At 45.2% G+C, this 12,688-nt stretch overlaps 2 protein-coding genes across 28 annotated transcripts in view; one reads left to right on the forward strand and one right to left on the reverse strand.

The window, feature by feature from the left end:
- LOC119559408 (microtubule-actin cross-linking factor 1) overlaps positions 1–12,688 on the reverse strand; it is a 69,238-nt gene that overhangs the window by 30,611 nt on the left and 25,939 nt on the right. For 9 of the 25 annotated variants that reach the window (XM_037872501.1, XM_037872498.1, XM_037872502.1 and 6 more), the window contains 9 exons: positions 10,186–10,465; positions 9,210–10,123; positions 8,782–9,150; positions 7,635–8,553; positions 6,694–7,324; positions 6,448–6,583; positions 5,443–5,526; positions 4,566–4,787; positions 120–250 (listed from right to left, as the gene is read on the reverse strand). In XM_037872501.1, the coding sequence (XP_037728429.1) occupies positions 120–250; positions 4,566–4,787; positions 5,443–5,526; positions 6,448–6,583; positions 6,694–7,324; positions 7,635–8,553; positions 8,782–9,150; positions 9,210–10,123; positions 10,186–10,465 (3,686 nt within the window). Of the gene's footprint in view, positions 1–119; positions 251–376; positions 569–4,565; positions 4,788–5,442; positions 5,527–6,447; positions 6,584–6,693; positions 7,325–7,634; positions 8,554–8,679; positions 8,704–8,781; positions 9,151–9,209; positions 10,124–10,185; positions 10,466–10,639; positions 11,411–12,688 lie in introns of those variants that run through there. The other 16 variants (XM_037872478.1, XM_037872477.1, XM_037872481.1 and 13 more) reach the window with 6 other exon arrangements.
- Positions 1,853–3,420, forward strand: LOC119559411. 3 transcript variants are annotated; one of them, XM_037872505.1, is made up of 3 exons: positions 1,853–1,967; positions 2,822–3,129; positions 3,210–3,420. In XM_037872505.1, the coding sequence occupies exons 1-3, from the start codon at positions 1,887–1,889 to the stop codon at positions 3,253–3,255; spliced, it is 435 nt and encodes a 144-aa protein (XP_037728433.1). In that variant the 5' UTR covers positions 1,853–1,886; the 3' UTR covers positions 3,256–3,420. The 3 variants fall into 3 exon arrangements, with proteins under 3 accessions (XP_037728433.1, XP_037728432.1, XP_037728434.1); XM_037872504.1 differs by having other exon boundaries at positions 2,822–3,124; positions 3,206–3,420; XM_037872506.1 differs by having other exon boundaries at positions 2,822–3,124.

A 12,688-nucleotide genomic window follows, 5' to 3' on the forward strand; every position in this document is an offset into this window, starting at 1 on the left:
AAGTGATTTGAATTTAAAACATTACGATAACTATGCTAAATACTGTTTCATTTAGAGTCTATCTGGAAAATATTTTTGTGTTACAGATCTTTACCCTACATTTTATTTAAAATACTCACTGTGTGGTGCTGTAGGTGGTGGTGTACAGATCTTCCTGGCGCGCAGCGTAACCATCGCCAGTTGGCACGCTGCCCGCACTGAAGTCAACCCTAAAGGTCTTGAGCGGTTTCTGTAGACTCTCAGCGTATTGCTAAATGCCAAATGAAAGCGATTTCGGTTAGTAAAAGTTAACAACTGTGGAGGCAAATTAAATTTAAATCGTTGGAGGCTTTGCGAGGGTGGCAACAGGGGGGAGGGAGGATAGATGGAGCATTACCTGAAACTCGAACGCAAAGTCGTAGTCACTTTCCTCTGCCACTTGGACAGTCGTGGTTTGGGTTTTGGATTTGGTCGCCTTGCGACCCGATCTATGCTGAGGCATGTCTAAGGCTTTCGATTGGTTCAGTTCGACAAAGTCATAGTCAGCAATTGGGATTTGTTTCGTTGGCTTAGGGGCTTCTTGAACACACTGCGCGAGATTTAATTGTGACAAAAGCAATTAGATATTTACGAGTTACGAATTTTAGGTAGACGCGTCACTTTGAAGTTGCCCGTGGAGTCTTAAACTTGTGTGGAATGTTTATGGCATGTGTGAATGATTTGACATGGCCGCGAGATAAAGTCACCGGCGATAAAGCAACTAAAAATAAGTTGAAGCTATAAAACAACGATTTACGGTAGTGTCCATCGGTCCAACTTTACTCTACTACTATTTTGTTGATTCACTTAATCCATTCATCGGATTCTATTCTCTGGCCCACACACAGGGATAGATTATTATCAGCCCCGAACCAAAGCACACAATTCACACGAAACACATACAGTAAAGTAAAAAATAAAAAGCGCACACAAAAAGCAAGCCCAAAGCCTTTATGAAAATAGAAATGACGATATATAGGGAGACGCCTCAATCGCTCTGCAAATACGTAGTGCAAACTCTCTCAAGAGGCCCCAACCATAATACAAGAATTGGGTGATTACCCGGAAAGAGTTCTTCGATTGTACTGGAGTCCAGAGTGGGCCTTATCGAAGGCATCTGGTAATTTAATTTTTATCTTTATTGGCCATTTTGTAGAGGCCGTGATTCAAAGGAAAATGACTGACATATGGCTGCAGGTCGTAGCCCCAACTTGAAGTTGCATTGACGTCATATACAACTTTATAAGAAGGCTGCAGATGAAGTCATTGAGTGGCGACTCTATAAAACGATCAACGTTCATGATTTGCATTTTCAAAATAAACAACTAGTCTGCTATTCCTGTTGCTGCTTTTCAAGGTTGCCCTAGAGTTGGTAAAAGCAACAAATAAATTATAATTAACAAAACATACACCGACACACATTGAGACAGTAAATACGAGTACGAGAACAATGATGTCATCAGAGAGGCGAATATTTGATTATAAATGAAACAAGTTTGTCGGGCGCCCGCACAACGAAAAATAAAGCTGAACTAAGGCAGAAAATAAGTCTGAATAGTTTCTAGTTAGGGGCTTCAAAAGCAAGCGGATTAAACTGATTCTTGGCCCTAATCGACTGTGATGCGCTTGACACTGATAACATGACTAATACGCCACGTTGTGCCGGCTCGAAGTAAGGGTAAGAGAGCACGAAATAGCCAGAGGAAAAGCTCCGACGAGAGCGTGCAGCATGCAGACTGCAGTTGGACCTCGCCTATGCGGCATCACGAAAATAGGCGCCTCCCTTTTGCTTCAGTGGAGGCAAAGACCTCGAAACGCTCGCTTTCATTCCTGATTTATCGTTAGAATGCCGCTAAAAATATATATATATGAACGTGCATATATATAGCAGGCAAGCGGAATCGGGTAGTTTAATCGATAAAATCACAGGGAAAGTGCTGGGTTTTCAGGTATATACAAACTCCCACAGTTTGAAGTGTTTCCCGGGAAACCGATCGCTCAATCCAAGGTATCGCATCATGCCTAATGGCTTGCATCTCATAGATTAGATTAGCACCAGCCCTGACACTCCCGCGATCTCGGTTGTTGATAGGAAGTAATAATTCACGCTAGTCACTAAGTAATGGACCTAGAGAGTTTTCACATTATTTTGGTCTTTTGTTTTAACTGCAGATTTTAGTGGTTTATGCAACTTTTAATGACCCTAACTCGCTGAGTCACTACGTAATTTCAGTCATAGGTTTTTATTTTCTTGCTTTTTGTGTGTGAGTGCTTATTAACACCAAACAGACTGCCGAAAATATCAACATTCCGATTCTTGCGACATGTTCAAGGCTACATTAATAATGTGTTTCTTTTATTTTCGATTGCACACTCTTCTGTTTGTGTTTCTGTTATATTTGAGTTGTTGCGGAGCCAGCAAGTGACTTCATTCTGAACTACAATAGAACTCATTGCGACACAAATTGGAACGCGGCTCGGCGGCAACAAATTTAAATGTCTTTAAACAAAATAATAGCGATCCGAAGCGACACGGTTCGCATTTAATTGAAATTTAAGGCACCAAGACAGCGACACGGACACACTTTCTATCCGGCCGTGTATGTGACATCACGTCGGCCCATGCGGCGGATGAGCAATGTTCTGTATTTGCGTCTGTTAGCACATTTATTTATCACAACTATTCACTCATAATTACACGGTCGATTCGTATTCGAATTCAAATTCCACAGACTTCGGCTCCCAACAAAACCTGAGGTTTTAAAGGTTTTGGCCTTTGTTAAGTTTCGTTCACCGGCAGCAGGCGGCACACACAGCGGATACGCGACGTTACACAACCACGTCGCCTTTGGTACTGAGTGGAGCAGCCCCACTGCGAGAGCCAATGGGCCAAGTGGAGAGCGAGCTTTTGGGGTTCAGAGGCACAACTACCACCGGGAGCGAGCTTTCAAATGCCGGCTGGTTTCAGCGAGCATTCCCCAGCTGTTGCGCCAAAAAGTATAAACAGTCCATTTACAATAGCCTCAAAAGATGGAAACGGGCATGGGCAGGGAGTACGCGGAGTTGGATCCACATTAAACTCGAAAACAATACACGGAAGTCGGGAGTTAAGTATCAGAAGAAAAGATAAAACCAGTTTGTGCCGCCATCTAACCTTCTAAATAACATATTTTGCTTTTCAATCTAGTTAGGCCAGCGGAGCTTCAACGTCCGCCCCTGCTATGCATATCAAGTTGAGTTGAAGGCGAAGTGGTAATGGAGCAGCTATGATGTCACTCCATCGCCCGAGGCGAAGGTAACGCCTTCGAGCACCAAAACAACAATTTCGGATTATTTTAAATTGGATTAACTGATCAAAATCAAGGAGGCGCTTTTTTTTGAATAGGACTGGGATGTGAGACGAAAAACATTCTACATTGTCAATTTATCTTCAGTTTTATTTTTAAAAGGTAAACTTGCGTGCTTTTTAAATCTACATTTTATTAAAAAAAAAAACAAACAAACTTTAACTACTTTCTCAGTATAGTATAGTATAGACCTCAAAGGAGTCTGGCACATTTTAAAAATTCTTAAGTTTGTTGAACTTAAGGTTTCGCCATGTCCGGTGATCTCTTTTGCGTTTCTATAATTGCCTTCTAAATATTTACAAACAAATATTTTACCACCGGGTAAAAAAACTGGTTGGTTAATAAAATTCTTAATTGAATTTTTAAGATGGAGCGACCCAAAAAAAACAAATCCCAAACCTGTTGAACAAAAATAGTCAAATGGTGAGGAGACAGGAATTAAAGAAAAGATAAGTTGACAGATGGCGACAAAGACGTTGATGACGTCCCCTGGCATTGAATTTCGAGTATATATAAGCCCCTATGAATGCTGGGGCTTCATTAATATTTATAGATTTCGCCGTCGTCATTATTAATTTCGAATCTGTCTCCAATTTGCCTAATTGGTCAGGCACATGACAATATCTATCGTTTTTGTTTTCCTTTCATTGAAACTCCTGACATAATGCAGTATTTATAAATACATTTGATACATTAAACAAATTACTGCATCAATTGACAGCGCAGACAAACGACGGTCACGATGACAGAAAAAAATAGTTTAAATTTTTATAAATTAATCAAGCCGTGATTTATGGCGGCAACATTTCAAGCCATTGACGGAATTTTTGGTCAATTCGCATTTGACGTGATGTCATTATACGGCTGCTTCTGCCGTCAGTGTGCACCGATTCTGAAGGTTAATTTAATAATAACAACCGCCGGGCAATCGGAGCGGTAACAGATACAGATACAGATAGACAGGCACAGATGGAGGAGACACAATGATACCAGAGAGAGACGTACGTATTTGCATTTGAAAACTTGACTTGACTTTCGTGTAGAAAACGAAAGCATAGAACTCGTTTGCTGAACTTGAACCCCGTTTTATGGTTACGAAACAATTGAATATTTTGAGCCTATACTTTGAACCCTGACGTCACCTCGCAAAGATCCTTCCAAAGGGGTAGGGTTTAGGATGAGGTCACCTGGATTACTCACCAGACCATCGCTGCCATTGACTTCGATTGCCGTTTTTAACCTCTGCGACAGTTGTTCCAGCAATCTGTCGTATTTCGTATTAAGGTTGTCCAGTCGTTGGCTGTAATACTGTGTGGCACCCGGATCGCTGTCCGCCGGCCGGAGATCCCGGCGTGGCGGCGAAAACGACGGACGGGCCTCGAGCAGCCAGTCCACAAAGCGTAGGCATTTACTATCGTAGATCTTCTCCCCGAATTCGAGGTCCCACGTTGACATTGTTGTTTGGTTGGTTGGTTAATTTCGGTTAAATGTTAGTAATTTTTTGTGTTATACAAATTCGGTTTGTTTTTCAGGAGGTAAGGGTAGATATATTTAGTGCTTTTTATTTTATTGATTAATCAATACGAAATTACTTTATGTAAAAATTGCGTTTTAATTGGTTTGTTTTGTAAGTTTGGAATTTGGTTTGTTTGTTGTTTGTGTTTAAATTTGTTTGTCAGGCTGTTTCTGTTCCACCCAAGTGTTATTGACGCACCTTTTACCCACAAGATAGCTAAGAACTGGAGCTTAGAGTCCGGCAAATGTTTTAAAAAGCATTAAATATATTGAAGGTTCGATAGAGAAACAGCTAAGAGGTGTATAGAGCTATAAAGGTTTTCTTTTCGGAATTGGAGGGATTTCGGTGTTCGGTCAAAATATCCACAATCACTCACGCAATCATACTTAAAAAGTTGGCACTCGGCCACCAACTGACCTATCGCAACCCAACTTTTGAATCCAACTTCGAATCCTACGAAAAACAATCGAGTTTCACATGTCCGGATCCAACGGCTGCTGGGTTACGATGGGTCAGCCATTATCAGATCAATCACACCTCAACTGGCATACAAATTTTTACCTTGGCTTCGCGTATAAGTCGTCCTCCAGCCACGTTGACATTTTCGATTTTTGGTTTTCGTTCGATTGCAGCTCCGAGCAGTTTCTATAGGTTTCGAGGGGTATTTTTTGGTTTTCGATATTTTCAGGATTTTTAATTCGTTTTGTTTTTTTTATAATTTGATCAATTTGGGTTGGTTTATAGTGTGTGATAATTTGATTGTTGTGTGAAAAAGTTTACATTTTTTTGTTTGGTAAAAATACAAAAAATTAGACAAAAATACATATACAATTAGTTTTCAACTACAAATACGATAATACTGGGTGAATAAATATATATGTATGTGATATAGAAGCCAATATCGTATGATATAGGCATATGTAAAGGTGCAGCTTACAATTCTAAGGGGACAAAGCTACAAACATAAAAGTAGTGAAGTTTCAAGACTACTACACAAATTTGGGATCAATTTACTGTGTGGTGGGACGAGGGGATATCACTAGAGATTACGTATATGGGTGTTTATGTGTAGGTGGTCGAATTGACCACATTTGGAGGTCTGTCTGCTGTGTATATATATGTACATGTGGTATGCTTATGTGGGTGGTGGCCAGCACTACATGTCAAAGATTGCTGTTGGATTAGACAAAAACTACTGCTAGAATTTCGGACAGGGACTGGAGATTGTTTCTTTTTTGTCGGGGACAGTTTACAAATGGAAATGCAGTACAAAAACAAAAAACAAAATAGATTTAGAGGCATGTCCAACACCGGAAGGTTTTATCCCAACAAAAATAGGAGTAACAACTGTGGGAGCAAACTACTTTGGACGCGAGTCAATGGCTACTACGGTTTCCATTTATGGGCTAGGTATATATACTTTGTGTTTTGTCTCCGAAAGAGACCCACTGGAGCGGCTAAAACTGAGCAAATCTGTACAAGGATCTAGGTAGATCTAGGGCTAGAGACTACCGCTTATCGAAAATGGCAGTTTGGTTATTACAGGGGCAGTTTCTCTCTACTCACGTCTAGTTCGTACGCCGAAGTGGCAGTGGGCATGGCAGACAGTCGCTCCGTGGTGCCATCCACCCATGATTCCTCCACTTGCACGCTCGACTGGAGATTCTTCATCAGCCCGATAGCCGTCTCGCATGAACGCATTCTGAAAAAGCATTGTGACACGGTGTTAGAAAGTCAGGTTTATCTCCTTATGTGGCCGCCAATGAGGCGACACCCACGCACGAACAGAGCAGGTGGCACCTGTGAACTTACCTTTCGCCCAGTTGGTTGCACACCGCACTCCAGCGCGTGTTGAGACGCTCCACATTCGAGTGAAGTCGCTTGAGGTCGCCGAGCACCTTGGTGGGCACACCCATGCGCCCCAGCTGATCGGCTGCATCGTTCATCTTGTCCATCTGCGGCTGCTGTTGTGTGATGATGTCCTGCATGTGGTTCAGTTGCTTGAACACCTGCTGCAGTCCCTCGGCCGTCGATGGCAAATCCTGGTGTTTGGCCAGCTCGTTCTCCAGCTCGGAAATCACATGCTCATTGTCCTCCAGGCCAGCCAGAGAGGCTTCAAGCAGCTTCAGGCGGTCCTTGTGCAGACCACTCTGGGTGTTCAGCTCCTTCCACAGCTCCATCAGGTTGTCAAGGCTCTTCTTTAGCACGGGCGTCTTTAAAGCAATCGTACGGAAAGTCTCCTGCAGATGCTTCAGCTCTGGCTCCAAAAGGTTCAACCTGCGCTCATAGTCCGAGTGAATCTCAAGCACATGTTCTAGAGAGTCCAGATCGCGTGGCAATGGAGCCAATATAATCTGATCCAGCTCACGGGCCATATCCTCCAGTTTGCTCTTAATAGCAATGCATTCCTCGGTGAAAATGCGACTGGCTTGTTTGCTCTCCTCTGCAAAGAAGAAAAATAAATGAATATTAGTATGATAAGAGGCTGTTAAGGTAAACTGCCAGGACTACCCCTTGTTTTGACACTCGCAAAAAGCTTCTTCATAGTTGACTAGGCTTGACAAGACTAAGTCGCATTCCGGCTTCCTGATTGCCACTTTCCTCACAGAAAACACGCCAGCAATAAATTCAATTAGCCTCCATCAATTAATCGTTTTGGACAGCTGGCGAGCGCCGTTAATTGAAAAGCGAGGCAAAAACTATATTCTACCCGTCGGCGATACCGATACACATACGGATACTCCCACACTCACCTTCGGCGCGGGCTCGCTTCTCGAACTCATCGAACAAGCGATTAACCTCGTCCATTTCGCGGCGCAAGCGTCGCAGCTGCGGATCGTTGGGGTCACCCTCGCTCAGCAACTTGTCGGCATCGTCGTTAAGGGCACGCCGGATGGCCGTGCGCTGCTCGGGACCCATAGCCAAGAACTGGTCAAAGTCCCAGCCCTTAACCACACGAATGGTTGCGAAAATCATGTTCTGGCGTAGGCGTAGGTGCTTTTTCTGCCAGAGAGCTACGGATCGATCGAAAAGTCGCTTCAGACGTTCGGCGGCATCGATGGCTTCCTGGTCAGGAGGCGGAAGTAGCAGGCAGGCACCGGGTATTGGTCCTTCCTGACCCTTGGCCGTGCGCACGCGCCACTTCACTCGGCCCGAGTTGTCCAGGAGAGTTACAGTCTCACCCTTTTCGATCTGCAGCTGACCCTGCTGTTTGTAGGCACAGATGGCCTGCACGGGTCCCTGACGATTCACCGGCTGGCGGCGCTTGTTTAGAGGCACCACTGTCTGAGCCCTTCGCTGCAATGTAGCCACTGTCTCGCCAAAGGCATTCAGCTCCTCGCGCAAATCCTGCATTCCCCTTAGCAAAGTTTCACCCTGGTCCAAGCCAAAGTCCGACTGCGAAAACTTGCTGTTGAGTATTTCGTCACGCTTGGCTAGCCATTGCTCGGCATCCTTGATCTCCCCAAAGAACTGATGGTACTCCGTGGCGTGCTTCAGATGGACCTCCAAGCAGAGAGTAAGCTGCAGCAGCCAGGCCCACTGCTGTTGCAGGGCAGTCAGATGGGCTTCGATGCACTTGGACGCCGGATGCTGTTGGTTCAGCAGCGCCTCTCCACGATCCAGGATGGTAGCAAAGTGCATCTCACGCTTCTCCAGTTCGGACATAAGGTTCTGGGGGAGTCAAACCAATTTTGATTAGTGAATTATATTAAACGTATTCGAGTAGTGCACTTGGTTGGTTGCTCTTTTTGAAATATACATTTTACAATGGTACTTGTGAACCAATCGGGATCTTACCTCGTCGCCATTACCAAATGCACGCTTGTAATCGGATAGAAGCACAACACATATATAATACTAGCTCTAAAAGGGTTCTAGTGGGCGAACGCCACTACTTACCTCGTAGTATCTGTGCACGGAGGGCAGATCGAGTTGTTTGTCCGCCCAGTCGCGCGTGATCTCCACCTGTTCTTTTTCGTTGAGCCACTGCAATTCCGCCGAGGCCTGTCCCAGGAAGTGCTGCAAAGAGTCCAGATCGGAAAGGCGTTTCGTCGAGGTGCTGAGCAACTCGGCGTACACTTTCTGCAGCTGATTGAGACGCTGCTGGTACAAGGCCAGTTCATCCCCGGAAAACTTGGTCTGTTGACGCTCATCGTTGAGTATTTTAGTATGGAATTGGTCAATAATCTTGTGCTCGTGCTGTTGACGATCCAGTTCCTCCTTGACCGATGGCAGGTCACTGCCATAGTCAGCGGCAAGCAATTGTTTCTTCAGGAAAGCATTGGTTATTTTCTTTGCAAGATGGAGTATCAGTAATATGTACTTACCAACTTATTCTGGCACCATTCAATGTGCTCCTGCAGATCGCGGAAATGGGGGTTCGTGTCGATCTGACGGGACTCGACCACCATGCGCGTTTGACGCGTCACCGTGGTCTCGAGGACGGGATACTTCAAACCGGACAGCTTCTGTACCAGGTTCGTGTGGAAATTGGTGCGCAGTTGAGCCCAGCGCTGGTGCAACTTATTAACCTTCTTGTGCAGCTCGCTAACATGGGGATAGCGTCCCTCATTCAGCACGTGGCAGTCCTGGTTCATGTCCTGGATGGGTTCTTCCAGGTGCCGAATCTCGGTTTCAAGGGCCTCGACAATGCTCTTCGCGTCCACGGGATGCAGTCGCTCGATGCGACGACCCTCCTCACCGATACGCGTCTCCAGATCAGTCAGTTTCTGATCCACATGTTTAATCTCTCGCTGAACCTTGTCGGCCAGTCGTTGCAGCCGTTCCAACCGCTCAATCTCCTGCTGAAGGATCACCTCGCGATCCTGGAGTGCAGTGTTCATTCTGTACCATGCTTTCTCGATGGCATCTGGGCGCAGTTCGGCCTCCACGTCCACTTCACCCACGGTTTCAAAGTAGCGCTCCAGCTCCTTGTAGATCTGGATGAGCTTGGACTTCTCGCGCTTGCGGGCACTCACCTCCTCGCTGCGGAAGCGCTGCAGATCACTCAGCAGACGCTTCATCTCAATGAGAGTGGGCGGGAAGGAGCGCTCCTGCAAATAGGCTGTCTTCTCACGGCACCAGTAGATAAACTGCTGGGCCAGGTCGCGGTATTCGTGCACGCGACGCTGTGAATCCATGTCGAACAGTGGATGGATCGAGGGTGGCTCCGGGAACACATCGTACAGCGATGAGATGTACGTGATAAGGGACTTTTCGTCCGGTTCGTTGGTGTCCACATCTGAAATGGTATGATTCCAATTAGATTCTCATCTTCAAATATGGATTAGGTAGTTGACTTACCCTCGGGATCCAGCAGACGCGTCACTCCGTACTCCTTCTCCACAATGTGGAAGGCCGTCTCCAGGCGTTCGCGTGGCCGATCGTTCCTTGCCTTTCGCCAGTCAAGCAAGTCCGGTCGGTTGCGATGCACCAACGCCGAGAAGGCCAATCCATCTCGCCACGACGACGTGAAGTCGTTGACACGAACACCCGGATACCGAGCAGTCGAGCGACGCGCCCAGCGCAGCAGGGCCTCCCGAGCGGATACGTTGTCCTCCTTGCCCACAACAATATCGGAGATCTGCGTGTAATCAAGTTAAGTATTAAGTAACTGCGTTACAAGTTCTACTGGAAACGAAAATCAATGATATATTAGAGGGGAGCAAAACTGTGGTCGCCTGATTTAAACTATTTTAAAATGGGAAAACATTAGTGGTCCTTATTCTTGATATCCATTCCGGAGCACTCTCTTTACCTCTCTGCGCTGCGTGGACGACTCTATAGCAGGCGGCAAGGCACGTCGGTATTCCAACTCCGAGCTGCGAATCATTTTAGCTGGAGGCAGCAAGTCCTCGGCAGGCTGAGCATTTTCCTCCGCCCGACTCAAAGTGGTCACCTTCCGAACAATATGCGTGGTAACCCGTCGATGGCCATTCGGGGCCCTTTGCGATGTCTTCGTGCTCTCCACACTAGACCCCAACACCTCCGTGGATATGCGTTTATTCCGCGTCACCTGTTGGTAATGGGCGGAGGATGAAGCACTTCCGCTGGCCGGGACCAGTGCCCGGGTCTCTGAGACGCGACGTGAATTGCCAGCGGGATCTTGGAAGGTCACTGTGCGCTCAAAGTTGGTTCGTTCATGGGGAACGCTTCCTAGGGGAGACACCCCCGGATAGTCCGTGATCACCGCTTCCACGGTGCGCTCCCTTTTCGTCTCATGGCGATACCGCAGACTGGAGTCATCGATGTTGGTGGTTATCGCCGGACCTCGGGAGGAGTGGACCACCTCGGATCCACTGCTCAGGACATCACCCCTGCCGCCGTTCGTTTGCCGCACTAGTTGTTGTGTGCGCTTCAGCGTCGATTGCGAGCTGGAGTGCATATTATCGCAAAAATCGAACTGCTGTCGCAGTTATCGTTGCGCTATCGTTGGTTTCGATTGTATCACTTTGTTTCGTTTCGTTTTGGGGTTCGTTAGAAAATCGTTTCGCTTTGCCGCTTTACTTTTACGCCGATTTTCGTAAATCTGCGTGATTTTCAAAATAAGTTTAATTACTTGCCGGTCCTCACAATTTGAGTTTAATTAAGCCAAACCTAAAGCCAAAGTCAAATCCCAAACCGGCACCGGATGTCTTGTTCTATGTGGCATTGCCCTAGACATTGTCAGAAACCCCATCGAGAACTGAAGCGGGGAAAAATTAACCGAACGGAGCCAAAGTGGAGTGAAGCATTATAGTATGTGGAGGGCCCATTGTTGTTGCGAATTATTTATTGTGTTGTACGTACACATAATTATCCCAACTGTCTGTCTGCCTCGCTCTCGGCGCTATTTGTTGCTTCTTTTCCTGCCGTCATTTTTTCTTTTTTTTTTTGCAAACAATACACACATATTCACGGCAAAAAGTTAATTTACACCGCTGATTCATGGGCAGAGATTCATTAGTTTCGGAACACGCAAGCCTATTTTGCATAGGAAAATGGAGAGAGGAACGATATGGCAGTGAAACAGGGAATACCGTTTGTTTATTTTGCCTATGGGAAGTGAAAGATAGCTTCGAATATGTTGTAAAACTAGTGTAAGTCGAACCAATCAAAAACCAGTAGTACCCAGAAATTATGAATGTAATCTTATATGTAAGAACATTGTTGCAATATTTTTGTTTTACGATTGAAACATAGTTTGCACAGAATACAAATTATGGAATGCTACGCCAATTGAAAATTAATTTCTTAAACTGACGTCGTAGGGTTACGAAACCCAAAATGGTATAACTAATATTTAAGATCAACACAATAAAAGCAAACATCACTAATTGCTCCAGTAAAGTAAAAAATCATTTGCAAGTGTGATGGCAATGGAACAGAGTACACTTTCCAAAATGCTGTTATTATGCTCTGGATAGAGTAAATAGGAATTCAGCGAAAGCTTGCATATGTTCAAAAAAAAGTGCCTTGATACACCTCTCCTTTTCAAAAAAATCTCTAGACTAATCTATATGGCTCATGATCAATAAACAGACCAATGTAATCGCCCACCTAACGTAAAGCACGACAAATGTTTGTTTAACTGGAGGTTGTAGCTGCGTTTTACGCCTGCGCAGCAGCGTGATATTCGAATACACATATCCATTCACGTCGCCACACTACCAAAAATGCTAATTGCAGCGTTTTAAGCACACTATAAACGATCTGCGTTGTTTTTATGTGATTATGCCAAAAGCAAAATGATAGAGAAATAAGAAAAATACCTTGTGACCGAACAGCTCGAAAAAAGTGTCTGTGGAGGCGTCTCTAAGAGGCGTTA

This window comes from Drosophila subpulchrella, unplaced genomic scaffold (assembly GCF_014743375.2).
Source record: "Drosophila subpulchrella strain 33 F10 #4 breed RU33 unplaced genomic scaffold, RU_Dsub_v1.1 Primary Assembly Seq24, whole genome shotgun sequence".
Classification (NCBI taxonomy): domain Eukaryota; kingdom Metazoa; phylum Arthropoda; class Insecta; order Diptera; family Drosophilidae; genus Drosophila; species Drosophila subpulchrella.